The 15,186-nt window shown below is 40.9% G+C and overlaps 1 protein-coding gene across 1 annotated transcript in view; it reads left to right on the top strand.

The window, feature by feature from the left end:
* Positions 1–15,186, top strand: part of PRPSAP1 (phosphoribosyl pyrophosphate synthetase associated protein 1) — a 33,486-nt gene that overhangs the window by 15,511 nt on the left and 2,789 nt on the right. The window contains exons 4-7 of the mRNA XM_059907852.1: positions 1,622–1,794; positions 3,143–3,258; positions 3,725–3,780; positions 4,496–4,641. Coding sequence (XP_059763835.1) covers positions 1,622–1,794; positions 3,143–3,258; positions 3,725–3,780; positions 4,496–4,641 — 491 coding nt within the window. The remainder of the gene's footprint in view (positions 1–1,621; positions 1,795–3,142; positions 3,259–3,724; positions 3,781–4,495; positions 4,642–15,186) is intronic.

The following is a 15,186-nucleotide window of genomic DNA, read 5'->3' as shown; positions in this document are numbered from 1 at the left end:
TACCCCGTGGGAGAAACAAACATAGAAACTTATGACAGAATCTTGAAATAGTTGTGAAAAATCCAAAATACAAAGGAGAGGTTGGAAGTTCCACCAGTTGAACGTGGGTGTGGAAAACATTGTCAGAGTGAAAGGATGTCTTTGCCTCGCTCACTCCAGGGGCACAGGTGTAAACATAAACTGGAAGAGACTGGGGGAAAATGGCCTGACTGTCTTTCAAGCTAAAAAGCATTTCGCGACGAGTATTTCATTCCACCACTTACTCAGCAAGCATTTATTAAGTCTCTGCTATGTTGATGGCAGGCTTTCCATTTTGCTACAGATCAGATAATTCAGAAACTGTGTCATCTGAAGAGCCTACCCCTCACTTGGGTGGGAACTAGGACGTGGGAAATGATCTTCTTTATCTGGGGAAGGCAAGGGAGATAGACTCCTGACACAAAAGAGAGGCTGTTTGAGGACACTTGGGTAATCCAAAGAGGAGTAGGAGGACGCTAGAGAGAGAGGGTAGAGCTTTGGAAGGTCATCCTGAAGGATTTCAAGGCTCTTAACTTTAAGGACAGAGGCCACCTTATGCTTTTTTTTTTTTTTTTTTTTTAGTAAATTTATTTATTTTATTTTTGGCTGTGTTGGGTCTTCGTTGCTGCGCGCGGGCTTTAGTTGCAGTGAGCGGGGGCTACTCTTCATTGCAGTGCACGGGCTTCTCATTGCAGTGGCTTCTCTGTTGCGGAGCACGGGATCTAGGCGCACGGGCTTCAGTAGTTGTGGCACTCAGGCTCCATAGTTGTGGCTCACGGGCTCTAGAGCACAGGCTCAGTAGTTGTGGTGCATGGGCTTAGTTGCTCAACGGCATGTGGGATCTTCCCGGACCAGGGCTCGAACCCGTGTCCCCTGCATTGGCAGGCGGATTCTTAACCACTGCACCACCAGGGAAGTCCCTACGTTTTGCTGGATCAGCCTTGGCAAAGGGTTAACAGTCAGCATTCATTAAAATTTGGAAATAGCCTTTCCTTTGAATACCTTTCAGATTCATATTTTCTTGTCTATCTGGGTAATCTTTGTTAGGAATCTATGTATCTCAAGGAAAGAAGGGATGGGGGAGATATTTGGAAATTAAGTTCCAAAGTCTCCCCACCCCTCACCCTTCTCCCCACTCCCAAAAGAAAAAAAAGAGACCAAATTCTTTATGGTTACGGCAGCTAAATACAAGGGCAGGCGGATTCCCCTTGGTGTTCCCAGGAAAACGAGGCGCTAGCGCTCTGGCCCGAGTTCAGATCCCGGGGATGGTGCCAGCAGGTGTGGGTTCACTCTGGTCGTCAGCAGTCACTGCCTGCTTCACCTGCCACTCCTGTGACCGTGTCACTGACAGAAGATCGAGGCAAAGGTGAGAGTGGATAACCTTGTGTGAATTTAAGTAACCTCACATGAAAACCGGAACTCAGACAGCTATAAAGAGGAGTTAGTAAGCTTTCTCCTCTATTCAGGAAGTGCCGTCGTAAGCTAGCGTGATGATCCACGTAACATCATTCTTGGCAGCCCAGGTCAGATTGCTGCGGTTGAGATCTTTGCCAGGAGTTAATAAATGAAACTAATCCAAAAGTGCAAACCTCATCTGTTTCAGAGACGTGAATACAGCCGTGATGGAGTTACTGATCATGGCTTATGCACTGAAGACCGCGTGTGCCAGGAATATTATCGGCGTCATCCCCTACTTCCCCTACAGCAAGCAGAGCAAGATGAGGAAGAGGGGCTCCATCGTGTGCAAGCTCCTGGCGTCCATGCTGGCGAAAGCCGGTGAGTGCGGCCAGCGCCCTGGGGCCCCGTGCCATTGCTTGGGACCGTCCCCTGTGCCAGATTAGTCCATAGCGCAGGTAGCTGGTTGGGGACCTGTTTTCTCTAAGTGTTGTTCAGTAGTTACTTTGTCTTGCTTCCTTTTGCATAGTTCTGGTTAGGGATATGTGAGCTTAGGTGTCAATTCTTTTTCTGTTCTCTTTGTCCTCCTTCAGAGTGACCTTGTCTGCTTCAGGGCTTACTTCTCTCATCTTGGACTTTTTCCTCATTCCACCTTCTTTTCCATTTCATCTCATCATCATCGAAACTTCAGCTGGCGATCTTGGCATTCGGATGTGATCTTTTGAGTTTCAGGTCTAGATTTATTCAAACCTTAGCTAAATTCTGTTGATGTACATAATAGTAAAACTGGATTTTTTCCTTTACTACTTCTTCAGCTTATATACTCTTTTTTTTTCCCCTCCCCAATTGTCTTTCTGTATAGCAGATCATTTTCATTGTGTGTTTGTGTAGTGGTGACATACTTTATGGCCTCTAAATCAAATGTAATAGCCCTTTACAATTAATGGGATTTTATTTGCCGCATGTTTATTTAAAAACTCAAATATATATCTGAGTCCTGAGAAACACATTTGAATTCCATTTGCTATAAAAATGTGTAATGTTTTTGGAAAGAACAAGTAATTCTGCTTCTTCGCTCTGGAAATTTTTCAGTGACCTTGGCTATTTGCCATGTAGTTATATGTGTACCTTTTTTTTGCTTAGCACTGTTGATTATAAGAGTGTGTTTGCATTGTTTTTCTGTACTTGACCCATTCTCTTCGGACATATACACGTTTCCAAGCTCTTCAGTGTCTTATCATTGTGTTTGTGGATTTCTTTCCTTCTAGTATATATATTACTTTGCTTTTGCTTTCCTATTCCTTCTGCCTTATTCCACAGTCCTTTAACATTTCTTCCTAGATTCTTTAATCAAGGCCTATTTTTTTAATATCTATTTTTGCTCCAGTATTTAATTCCATGTTTATATTTTTGCTTCTACCTGATTTTTCTTTTCCCAATGTTCAGGCCTAAGCTAATGATGATAGTAGAGGAGAGCACTGTTCTTTAGCTTTAGTGTTTTAATCCATGTGGAAGGTTATAGGCTCCTTTACATCAGGCTTAACATTGTCTTTAGTTCATTGAGTTTTGTTAAGATTGCAAATAAGGTCTATAACGAACATGCTTGTTCCCAGTGCCCCCCTGCCTTCAGTCTTCCGTTAGGAAAGAGGCATTGGGCGTCTAGTTTGTGTCCGCTGTAGCCGTTAACTTGTAGGGGTGAACTTTGTAATTTTTTGTTTTAAAATTTCAGGTTTAACTCACATTATCACTATGGATCTTCATCAAAAGGAAATACAAGGCTTTTTCAGCTTTCCTGTGGACAACCTTAGAGCCTCACCTTTCCTGCTTCAGTATATCCAGGAAGAAGTGAGGAGCGTCAGCAAATACCCCATTGTCCTCAAAAGAGACCCTGTGTAGTTTTACTCTGGTACCAGATTTCAATATTGAAAGGCACATCCAATGATCAAATGATCTTTCCCTTAAGTCTTAATGCCTGAGTCATTAAGTCAGATAAGGTCAGCATTTAGGCACAGAGGATAGTATTTTTTAAAGAAATTAAAAATGGATTTCCTTCTAAGTATCTTTAGCAATTTGCTTATATTTTCTAAAATGAAGGTTTTAGGAATTAATTATTTTTTATCTTCTTGATGTAGCAGACTTTGGCAATGATGCTAATTGATAAGGGTTAAAAAATGTTAAATGAGTGAATGAAATTCTAGCTTGTTTGCTAGTACGGATCATTGTTATAAGAAGAAAAAAATGTGTTGCCAGCACCCAGGTGTTATTTTTTTGATACCTTTTCAGTATTTTCTTATTTTTCCTCCAAATCTAGATTCCAAATTATAGAAATGCAGTCATCGTAGCTAAGTCTCCTGATGCTGCAAAAAGGTAAATAAGCCAGACATTTATACACATCCCTTTTGGGTGTTTCAGAATCCGAGGTCTGTCTTAATATGGCTTGTGAAAACTCATCAGCTCCAGCTTTCCCCCAAATCATTGTCATACCCCAAACCACAGCTTTACCTCTAGTTTCCTAACAACACGAGCATTTCTCGGAATTACTCATTTTTCCCCTGGGAGAAAATGAAGTTCTTCCTTCAAGTTCTCAGGAAAAGGAAAACAGGAAGACTGTGAACGCCTTTGAGACAGTGGTTTTTGAGACCTTTTTGAACAGAGTTCTTCTGAAGATGAGGGACTTCCCTGGCGGTCCAGTGGTTAAGACACCGTGCTTCCATTGCATGGGGCACGGGTTCGATTCCTGGTTGGGGAACTAAGAGCCAGCATGCCTTGAGGCGCAGCCAAGAAATAGGGGAAAAAACCAAAACAAACAAAAAAACCCTGAAGATGAGTGTGAGACTGTTGGACAAAGGGTAGAACCAAAATGATCTAGAATCAGATACCAGCCCACATCCCATCTCGAGTGCCTCTTGAGGCATTTACATTCCGGCCTGGGCCGTACTTCCTGATTTGTAGAAGTAATTCCTTTGCATATCCATAAAAGGGTGAATGGTGTTTTCATTCTGTGGTTAACAAAGTGATGAAAAAGCAGCGCTTGGGTTTTGCTTCCCATGAACCTCACCCTTTCCCGTTATCTTCCTCTTAGGGCCCAGTCGTACGCAGAGAGGCTGCGTCTGGGTTTAGCTGTGATCCACGGGGAGGCTCAGTGTGCAGAGCTGGACATGGACGACGGCCGTCATTCTCCCCCGATGGTCAAGAACGCGACCGTCCACCCTGGGCTGGAATTGCCATGTACGATCAACTCTGTGGTTTTATTCTATTTGTAAATGGAAGAAAGTTTTGAATAGTATGAATGCCTAGGAGTTAATACCTATGTAGATGCTGTTGTGGTATTTTTAAATAATTGAACTACCGTTATGTTGATTTTGCCTTTTGTCAAAGATTTTGTTACACACTTTTGTAGACTAGGTAAGGACAGTTGAGCTAATCTGGGCAGCACTTGGCGTTCAGAGAGTGAAATAATCTTAGCTTTAGTAAAAAAGTTGTATGTGTAGTGGTGTGAAATCTTAAGCTTTTATATTTTGGTAAGATAGGTGATAGCAACCATTGATCACATATCAGGCTTTGGTGATCAGGTAACTTTAGCACTTGATTTAGTGATGTAGCCCTTTGACCTGATACCTGACTAATTTATTTATTTATTTATTTACTTTAAAATTTATTTATTTATGTATTTATGGCTGTGTTGGGTCTTCATTTCTGTGCGAGGGCTTTCTCTAGTTGCGGCAAGCGGGGGCCACTCTTCATCGCGGTGCGTGGGCCTCTCACTCTCGCGGCCTCTCTTGTTGCGGAGCACAGGCTCCAGACGTGCAGGCTCAGTAATTGTGGCTCACGGGCCTAGTTGCTCCGTGGCATGTGGGATCTTCCCAGACCAGGGCTCGAACCTGTGTCCCCTGCATTGGCAGGCAGATTCTCAACCACTGCGCCACCAGGAAAGCCCCTGACTAATTTATTTTTAATCCAACAGAGTGGAAGCTATTTACTTTGGTGGACTTTTGAGTGATAATAACAGGCATTCTATGCTGGAAGATATATCATGGTTTTTAGAGGAAGGAGAGTATTTCTTTTTAAAATCTGTATCTATTTGCCATGCCTCAGAAAGATACAGACTAATACGGTGGGAAAATACTAGCATGGTTACACCACAGACAGGTTATTTCAGACAGGCTCCTGTCTAAGGTATAAACATTACAGGTTTTTTTCCCCCATTCTATAAAATTTCCACTGCTCTGTTTTCAACTTTGGAGGTTTTTATTGTAAGAGAAACAAGTAATATACTCTTTAAATTTTTAGTGTCACAGCATTTTTTTTTTTTTTGAGATTTTCATAATTAAAGTTCTTGAATAGGGAATACATTCACATATTTCAAAATTCAAAAAGTATAAAATCCTTTATGGTGAAAAACCTTTCCACCCACCCACCTCCCCCCTCTCCTGCAGCTACTCTGATCTCCAGTGTGGTTGGTTTCTTGTGTGGTTGGTTTCTTGTGTATCCATTTAGAGCTTTTATGCAAATACAAGCAGATTCCCTCATTTTCACGCAAACAGTTGTATGTTATACATTGTTCTGCCCCTTGCTTTTTTCATTCATTAGCTCCTTCTCAGTCCATACAGATTTCTGTCTTTACAGTTTCATAGTATACTGTTTTTGGATATGCCATAGTTTATTTAACCAGTCCCCTGTTGATGCACTTATTTTTTTTCCCAACCTTTGGGTATAAAAAACAAGGCTCCAATAGTAATAAACGTCTGTTGGGAATTCCCTGGCGTCCAGTGGTTAGGACTCGGTGCTCTCACTTCTGTGGACCCAGGTCTGATCCCTGGTCGGGGAACTAAGATCCCACAAGCCAAAAATAAAAAAAATAATAATAATAAATTTTAAAATAAAATAAAATAAATAAACATCTCGTGAGTCCTTATTACGTGCCAAGAGCCGTTCTAAGCCCTTTAGTAGATCTTCGAATTTGGTCCTCGCACAATAGTACGCATAGGTGCTCTCGTGATCCCTCATTCTGCCAGTGAGGAAACCGAGACACACGGCCGGGGCTGGTGGCGCCAGGGTTTGGAATGTAGCTGCTGATGCCAGAATCCACACTACTTTGTTTTTTTAGCTTTTTATTTTGAACTAACTGCAGACTTAGAGAAAAGGTGAAAGAACAATACAAAATTCCTCTCTCTACTCTTCACTCAGAGCCCCCAAATTGAACATTTATATGCCTTTTTTTTTTCTGAACCATTGAGAGTGAGTTGCAGTCATAATGCCCCTTTATTGCTAAATACTTGTGTATATTTCCTAAAAACAGAGACTGTCTAATATAAGCACATATGATTATCAGACTCAGGAAAATAACGTTGTTACAATACTGTTATCTAATCTGCAGACCTTATGCACATTTTACCAGCTGTCCCACCAGTGTCCTTCCGAGGAAAAGAAAACAGTTTTTTGGGGCCCAGGACCCAGTATAAGATCACACGTTGCACCAGTTGTCATTTCTCTTTGGTCTCAGTTAATCAGGAGTGACTCCTCTGTTCTTTGTCTCCAGTGACCTTGATACTTCTGAAGAGTGCAGGCCAGTTATTTGTAGAATATCCTTGCGTTGGGGCTTGTTTCTTTCCTCATATTGGGTTGAATCACTTACTACTATGATTTTTGTCAAATGGAGGTTTTTCTAATTCCCCTCCTTCCCTGTCCGTTCAGTCACTTGTATCAGTGCGGATTCGTGGAGTCGTGTTTTATTCAGCACATTATACTCCATTGCTACTACTTGTGTTAATGCTCAAATTGTCTCAGACTTGGCCAGAGAGAACTCCTTCAGGCTGCCTCCCACGTTCTTTGGACGTGTCCCTATCGTGTGTTGACTCTTCCTTGTTACTTTCCAGTACAACTAGATGTTCCACGTTCATCTCGTACTTTCTTAGCCCTGGGATCAGCCATTTCTCCACGGAGCCCCAGTTCCTTCAGTGGGAAGTAGTATTTAGAAACCAAGATTTGGGCTCCAGAGTGGACACACTCAGTCACAGTACGTCATTGCCTGTGATTAACCTCAACTTACATTCTTTCATAAGTGACCGAATGTATTTACGGGATAAAGACCAAGAAATCAGATTATTGGGTCAGAAGTTAAGTTGACAGATATTGCCAAATTGCCACAATATTTTATATGGTGAGATTCTCTTCTGAGAATGTTGCCTTATTACTTATTGTAACAGTGTTGTCATTCCTTCATAGATGGTTGGTATGTTTACATTACAACTTTTACAATCGCCATAGGATCGTTTTCTTTTTTTTTAATTTTAATTTTTTTTACTTTTTTTTTTTTTTTTTGGCTGAGGCATTCAGAATCTTAGTTCCCCGACCAGTGATTGAACCCGTGCCCCCTGCAGTGGAAGTGCCGAGTCCTAACTACTGGACCACCAGGGAAGTCCCCATAGGATCATTTTCTATGATCCCCTTTTATAGATTTAGCCAAGGGAATTCTGAAAAAAATGTTATTTCTTGTATGTGTATTGTATTCAGTACCTTCCAAATTAAATATGCTTTATGTTTATATATCAGTTTTGCTTCTAGTATATCATAATAGTTTATTCAATAGTAATGAAGATGAAGACATTAGAACAAGGACAAAGGAAAGCAGACATTCACTCTTGGAGTCTGTGTATTTTTTTTTTTTTTTTAAACATCTTTATTGGAGTATAATTGCTTTACAAACTTGTTAGTTTCTGCTGTATAACAAAGTGAATCAGCTGTACGCATACATATATCCCCATATCCCCTCCCTCTTGCATCTCCCTCCCACCCTCCCTATCCCACCCCTCTAGGTGGTCACAAAGCACCGAGCTGATCTCCCTGTGCTATGCGGCTGCTTCCCACTAGCCATCCATTTTACATTTGGTACTGTGTATATGTCAATGTTACTCTCTCACTTCGTCCCAGCTTACCCTTCCCCGTCCCCGTGTCCTCAAGTCCATTCTCTACGTCTGCATCTTTATTCCTGTCCTGCCCCTAAGTTCATCAGAACCATGCTTCTTTTTTTTTTTTTTTTTTTTAGATTCCATATATATGTGTTAGCATACAGTATCTGTTTTTCTCTTTCTGACTTACTTCACTCTGTATGACAGACTCTAGGTCCATCCACCGCACTACAAATAACTCATTTTCGTTTCTTTTTATGGCCAAGTAATATTCCATTGTATATACGTGCCACATCTTCTTTATCCATTCATCTGTCAGTGGACACTTAGGTTACTTCCATGTCCTGGCTAGTGTAAATAGAGCTGCAGTGAACATCGTGGTGCATGACTCTTTTTGATTATGATTTTCTCAGGGTATATGCCCAGTAGTGGGATTGCTGGGACATACGGTAGTTCTATTTTTAGTTAAGGAACCTCCATACTGTTCTCCCATAGTGGCTGTATCAATTTACATTCCCACCAACAGTGCAAGAGGGTTCCCTTTTCTCCACACCCTCTCCAGAATTTATGGTTTGTAGATTTTTTGATGGTGGCCATTCTGACCGGTGTGAGGTGATACCTCATTGTAGTTTTGATTTGCATTTCTCTAATGATTAGTGATGTTGAGCATCCTTTCATGTGTTTGTTGGCAATCTGTATATCTTCTTTGGAGAAATGTCTGTTTAGGTCTTCTGCCCATTTTTGGATTGGGTTGTTTGTTTTTTGATATTGAGATGCATGAGCTGCTTGTAAATTTTGGAGATTAATCCTTTCTCAGTTGCTTCGTTTGCACATATTTTCTCCCATTCTGAGGGTTGTCTTTTCGTCTTGTTTATGGTTTCCTTTGCTGTGCGAAAGCTTTTAAGTTTCATTAGGTCCCATTTGTTTATTTTTGTTTTTATTTCCATTTCTCTAGGAGGTGGGTCAAAAAGGATCTTGCTGTGATGTATGTCATAGAATGTTCTGCCTATGTTTTCCTCTAAGAGTTTTATAGGGTCTGGCCTTACATTTAGGTCTTAAATCCATTTTGAGTTTATTTTTGTGTATGGTGTTAGGAGGTGTTCTAATTTCATTCTTTTACATGTAGCTGTCCAGTTTTCCCAGCATCACTTATTGAAGAGGCTTTCTTTTCTCCTTTGTATACTCTTACCTCCTTTATCAAACATAAGGTGACGATATGTGCATGGGTTTATCTCTGGGCTTTCTATAATGTTCCATTGATCTATATTTCTGTTTTTGTGCCAGTACAATACTGTCTTGATTACTGTAGCTGTGTAGTATAGTCTGAAGTCCGGGAGCCTGATTCCTCCAGCTCCATTTTTCGTTCTCCAGATTGCTTTGGCTATTCGGGGTCTTTTGTGTTTCCATGCAAATTGTGAAATTTTTTGTTCTAGTTCTGTGAAAAATGCCATTGGTAATTTGATAGGGATTGCATTGAATCTGTAGATTGCTTTGGGCAGTAGAGTCATTTTCACAGTGCTGATTCTTCCAATCCAAGAACATGGTATATCTCTCCATCTGTTTGTATCACCTTTAATTACTTTCATCAGTGTCTTGTAGATTTCTGCATACAGGTCTTTTGTCTCCTTAGGTAGGTTTATTCCTAGATATTTTATTCTTTTTGTTGCAGTGGTAAATGGGAGTGTTTCCTTAATTTCTCTTCCAGATTTTCCATCATTAGTGTATAGGAATGCAAGAGATTTCTGTGCATTAATTTTGAATCCCGCTACTCTACCAAATTCATTGATTAGCTCTAATAGTTTGTATGTTATTTGCTGCTTTTCCCTTGCTGCTTTCAATATTTTTTTCTTTGTATTTAATTTTTGATAGTTTCATTAATATGTGTCTCGGTGTGTTTCTCTTTGGGTTTATCCTGTATGGTACTCTCTGTGTTTCCTGGACTTGATTGACTATTTCCTTTCCCACGTTAGGGAAGTTTTCGACTATAATCTCTTCAAATATTTTCTCAATCCCCCCCTTTTTTTTCTCTTCTTCTTCTGGGACCGCTATAATTCGAATGTTGGTTCGTTTAATGTTGTCCTAGAGGTCTCTTGAGACTGTCCTCAATTCTTTTCATTGTTTTTTCTTTTCTGCTCTCTGGCAGTTATTTCCACCATTTTATCTTCCAGCTCACTTATCTGTTCTTCTGCCTCAGTTATTCTGCTACTGGTTCCTTCTAGAATATTTTTAATTTCAGTAATTGTGTTGTTCATCTCTGTTTGTTTGCTCTTTAGTTCTTCTAGATCCTTGGTAAGCGTTTCTTGCATTTTCTCTATTCTGTCTCCCAGATTTCGGATCATCTTTACTATCAATACTCTGAACTCTTTTTCAGTTAGGTTGCCTATTTTGTCTTCATTTATTTGGTCTTGTAGGTTTTTACCTTGCCTCCTTCACCTGTAACATATTTTTCCGTGGTTTCATCTTTTTGTTTGGTTTGTTTCCTCTTTTTGATAGGTGGTGCTGTATTCCTGTCTTACTGGTTGTTTGGCCTGAGACGTCCAGCACTGGAGTTTGCAGGCAGTTGGATAGATCCAGGTCTTGGTGCTGAGATGAGGACCTCTGGGAGGCCTTACTCTGATTAATATTCCCTGGGGTCTGAGGTTCTCTGTTAGTCCAGTGGTTTGGACTCAGAGCTTCCACCACAGGAGCTTGGTCTGACCTCTGGCCTGAGAACCAACATCTTGCAAGCATATGTCAGCATGTTGAGGATTTTCCTTCTGACAGTGAGGGCAGAAATATGTCATTCTCTTATTCTCCCCTAAGCGACACACAGTTATTTTGCAGCAGCACTGACCACAATTAGGACGCTTGTAAACCTTATAGTGGTTAGAGACAGCAGATCCTGCTTTGTGGCACCTGTAAAAAAGAAGGCTGAAATCATGTATCATTTTCACAAGGTGATGTGTCTGTTCATGTGTTAACTGACAAACTTTAACAGCGGGATGAAGACCACTGTCAAAGAGAGCTTCATTTTTGATGATGTTTCCCACCCCGGGCAACACTTTCTGATCCATTAAACACGTCACATAGCATCCGTCCTCTCTGCTTTTTCACTTCACTTTCTGCTCTTGAGAAACTAAAGTTAGGTGAACATACATCTAATTCTTCCATCATTCTTATTCTCTCTTGGCTTTCTGCTGAGTTTCTGGATTAATCACGAGGGAGCCTTTCATTCCAAAATGAATCCGTAAAGCTTTTGGCCCAAAGTACATAAAGAGCTCCTTCCCCAAAGTTTCCACGCCACTGTAAATGTGTCCATTAAACAGTCTCAAGAAATTCTGGCTGGAATCTTTATTATTATTCAGTGCAGCAGCCTCTGCGCGGGCGTGTACCTCGGCCCCGAGGAGATTCAAATCCGAGTCTGTGTATTTTTAAGAAAGAACTATGTTATCTTCCTGGAACCCATTTTTAAATTTAATTTAATTTTTTAAAGTATTTTTGATGTGGACCGTTTTTAAAGTCTTTATTGAATTTGTTACAGTATTGCTTCTGTTTTCTGTTTTGGTTTTTTGGCCACGAGGCATGTGGGATCTTAGCTCCCTGACCAGGGGTCGAACCCACACCCCCTGCATCGGCACGTGAAGTCCTAACCACTGGACCTCCAGGGAGGTCCCTGGAACCCATTGTTTTAGAGCGGTAGTTCTCAACCGAGGGGGCTTTTGCTCCCCAGAGCATATTTGGCAGTGTCTGGAGACATTTCTTGGTTGTCTCAATGGGGGGGCATGGGGTGCTACAGGCATCTAGGGAGTAGAGGCCACAGATGCTACTGACCAGTTATCCAGCCCAGAATGTCAGTAGTGCCAAGGTTGAGAAACCCTTTTCTAAAGTAATTTATTAAAAGTGAGGTAGTGTAAATGGTTTCTCTTTTATTAGAGTTGATACCTCCCTGATGGCAAGGAATCTAATGAACTTGAAAGGACTGTGTGTCAGTGGTTCCACTAAACAGTGCTCTGGGTTTGCCACAGTGGTGACACTTAAGAGCTTGGAATGCAAAAATGAGAGGGAGTCACCTGCTCTGCCTTGATTTTCCTGGCTTGTTAATTGTACAAGTGAAGGTGTGGCTTTCACCACTAAAGTGAAAACCGACATCGGCTCCCCTTGAGCATTTGTTAAATGTAAGTTTTGACCTGTTTGCATGTAGATAGCATTATGAGCATTATGAGCTTGGAAATAATTTCAGTTCTAGTTCTACTGGCGACCTTATTTTATTTCGTATATCTCTCTTTAATGTCAGTCTGTTGATAAAGTTTGACATTCCATTGAGTTAGAAATAGACCAAGATCAAAATGGATAAGGAATATCCATCCCTTTTCACTCTATTTTAAGAGAGGAAGGTTTTTTGATTCTGGCAAAACAGTAAAAGAGTGTGTGTGTGTGTGTGTGTGTGTGTGTGTGTGTAGTCTAAAGGATGGTTGTAAAAGCAGCACTATTTTACCTGGAAAATGCTAATTTTAAATGCAAAAGACAATTTCCTACTTCCTTCATAAGAACATTGGAAATCATTTGCTAAATTGACATTTTTACTGCAGTAAGTCGATATAGTTTTAACAGTGATTTCTGGCCACAAGTAATGGCGCACAGTTCATTTTATTCTTAAACATACTGGGTTTTGTTTGACAAAGTGGAGAAAGAGAGCAGACTCTTAAACACAGAATAATTTTAACACCCTTTATTCTTTTTTTAAAAAATTAATTAATTAATTAATTAATTATTTTATTTTCGGCTATGTTGGGTCTTTGTTTCTGTGCGAGGGCTTTCTCTAGTTGCGGCAAGCGGGGGCCACTCTTCATCGCGGTGCGCGGCCCTCTCACTGTCACGGCCTCTCTTGTTGCGGAGCACAGGCTCCAGACGCACAGGCTCAGTAGTTGTGGCTCACGGGCCTAGTTGCTCCACGGCATGTGGGATCTTCCCAGACCAGGGCTTGAACCCGTGTCCCCTGCATTAGCAGGCAGATTCTCAACCACTGTGCCACCAGGGAAACCCAGCACCCTTTATTCTTGACCTTCAGTACATATATTACTTTTACTGGAAAGTTTGAATCATTAGTGTTTTATTTTCTGGGCAAGCTTTTAGAAATTTGGGGACAATTATTTAAGGCTGTGAGGTCCTATTCTCTTGATGATAATGAAGTCTGTCTCTTTTTTAGTAGCCAGCAAATGATGTATTCAGTTTGTGCCGATCCCAAAGGCAGTTATGAGCTGGGACTGAGCCTTTTTTTTTTTTTTGAGCCTTTTTTTTAAGCCTTGATCCTAGCCATGCCTGTTTTTCATTTCAAACTGACAGAAGTTTTTTGGGGAGAGGTAGGCTTACAGAAAAGTCAACAGGAATACTGTGACATGCATCAAACTAGAGCTGAATTTCTGTTGATGTCTGATGAGGGTTACTGGCTTTCAGTCTTTTTCTTTTTTTTACAGAGAAAGATGGTCAAGAAAGGGGCCACATCTCTTTAAGAAGTGGGTAGGTCAACATAACCACCTACCCATATGGTTTAATTTAAAGACAGAATTTGAGGAAGGCTTTTCTGATGTTGGTGGTTTATTTCCTCCCCCTTTTAGGTGATACTTATACGCAGAGCCTTTTTGACTGCCCAAATTTAACAAATTGCCCTTGTTTCCAGGATGGGAAATCAGGAAATGTCTACTGAAATTTGCCAGTAAAGTAGTGCTGAATTTCAACTCGGCTGATTTGCTGGTATACGCAAAGGGACACATGTTCTTCCAGGTTTACAGCGCCTGTAGATAGGAGTCAGCTAAAATGGATTGCTTGCTGATAATTGCTAAACTATATAACTACCCTGAATTTATTCTATTCCCGCTCCCCCGCTGCTAGTTTAGTAAATATTTCAGAATTAAAAAAAGCTTCCCCAAAGAAGTAGAATGTTTAGCCTGTTCTTCTGAAATATTTTTCCCCTCTCAGTTTACTAACCTCCTTTTCAGGGTGAATTCCTATGTCCCTTCTGCATCCTGTAGTTTGCTTTGTACACTGATGGGCCTTTTTCACATATAAATTTTGTAGTGAGATAAGAAGCCTCTGCTTTAAGGACCAGTTAAATCAGGAAAAGGTGATGGACTTGTGGTTATTGTCTTCGGCTTCCTAACTTTCAGGAAACCGATTATGTCAGTGGTGTAGTTGTCTGATAATAAGGTTACATTGTCCCAGTAAGGTCGCCTTGGAAGAAAATGAAGTAAAGCCAGCTATTTATCTGGCAGTCTGGCAGCCTTTCCCTGTTTACTTTCTGCAGAGCGGCATTTATTTACATTTCTTTACAAGTGGAATATTTCTGTTTTGAGTGGCACCGTGGTGCTGCTTCTTTGTGCCGGTGAGATCTCTTTTGCTCTGCTCCTCCCTGACTTGAGGCCTGCGCCGCCCAGCGTCGCCTGGCTCTTAGGCACACGGGGCTGCTGAGCCCTTGAAATGTGGCTGGTCCCAACTGAGAATCGCTGCGTGTGGAGAATGCACACCAAATACGAAGACTTAGTATGAAAAAAAAAATGTAAAACATCTCTAATAAATTTGCATATAGATTATGTATCAAAACAATAATATATTGGCTATATTGGGTAAAATTAAAATCTATTAATTTCACCTATTTCTTTTTGCTTTCTAATGTGGGTACTAGGAAATGTAAACTTACTTTTATGGCTCGCCTTCCCTGCTGTTGGACGGTGCTGCTCCGGATAACCTTTTTCTGAGAGAGCCCAGGTTGATTGAGGGGAATCTGCACACTTTTTAATTGTCCGCCCTGGCTCTGCCACCACTTCCAGGGAATGGCGTTGTGATGACTGCATTTACCTAGTGATACGTGACTAACAGAGGTCTTGTGATT

This window comes from Balaenoptera ricei, chromosome 20 (genome assembly GCF_028023285.1).
Source record: "Balaenoptera ricei isolate mBalRic1 chromosome 20, mBalRic1.hap2, whole genome shotgun sequence".
In the NCBI taxonomy this organism is placed as follows: Eukaryota; Metazoa; Chordata; class Mammalia; order Artiodactyla; family Balaenopteridae; genus Balaenoptera; species Balaenoptera ricei.
This window is presented reverse-complemented; position numbering and strand designations above follow the sequence as displayed.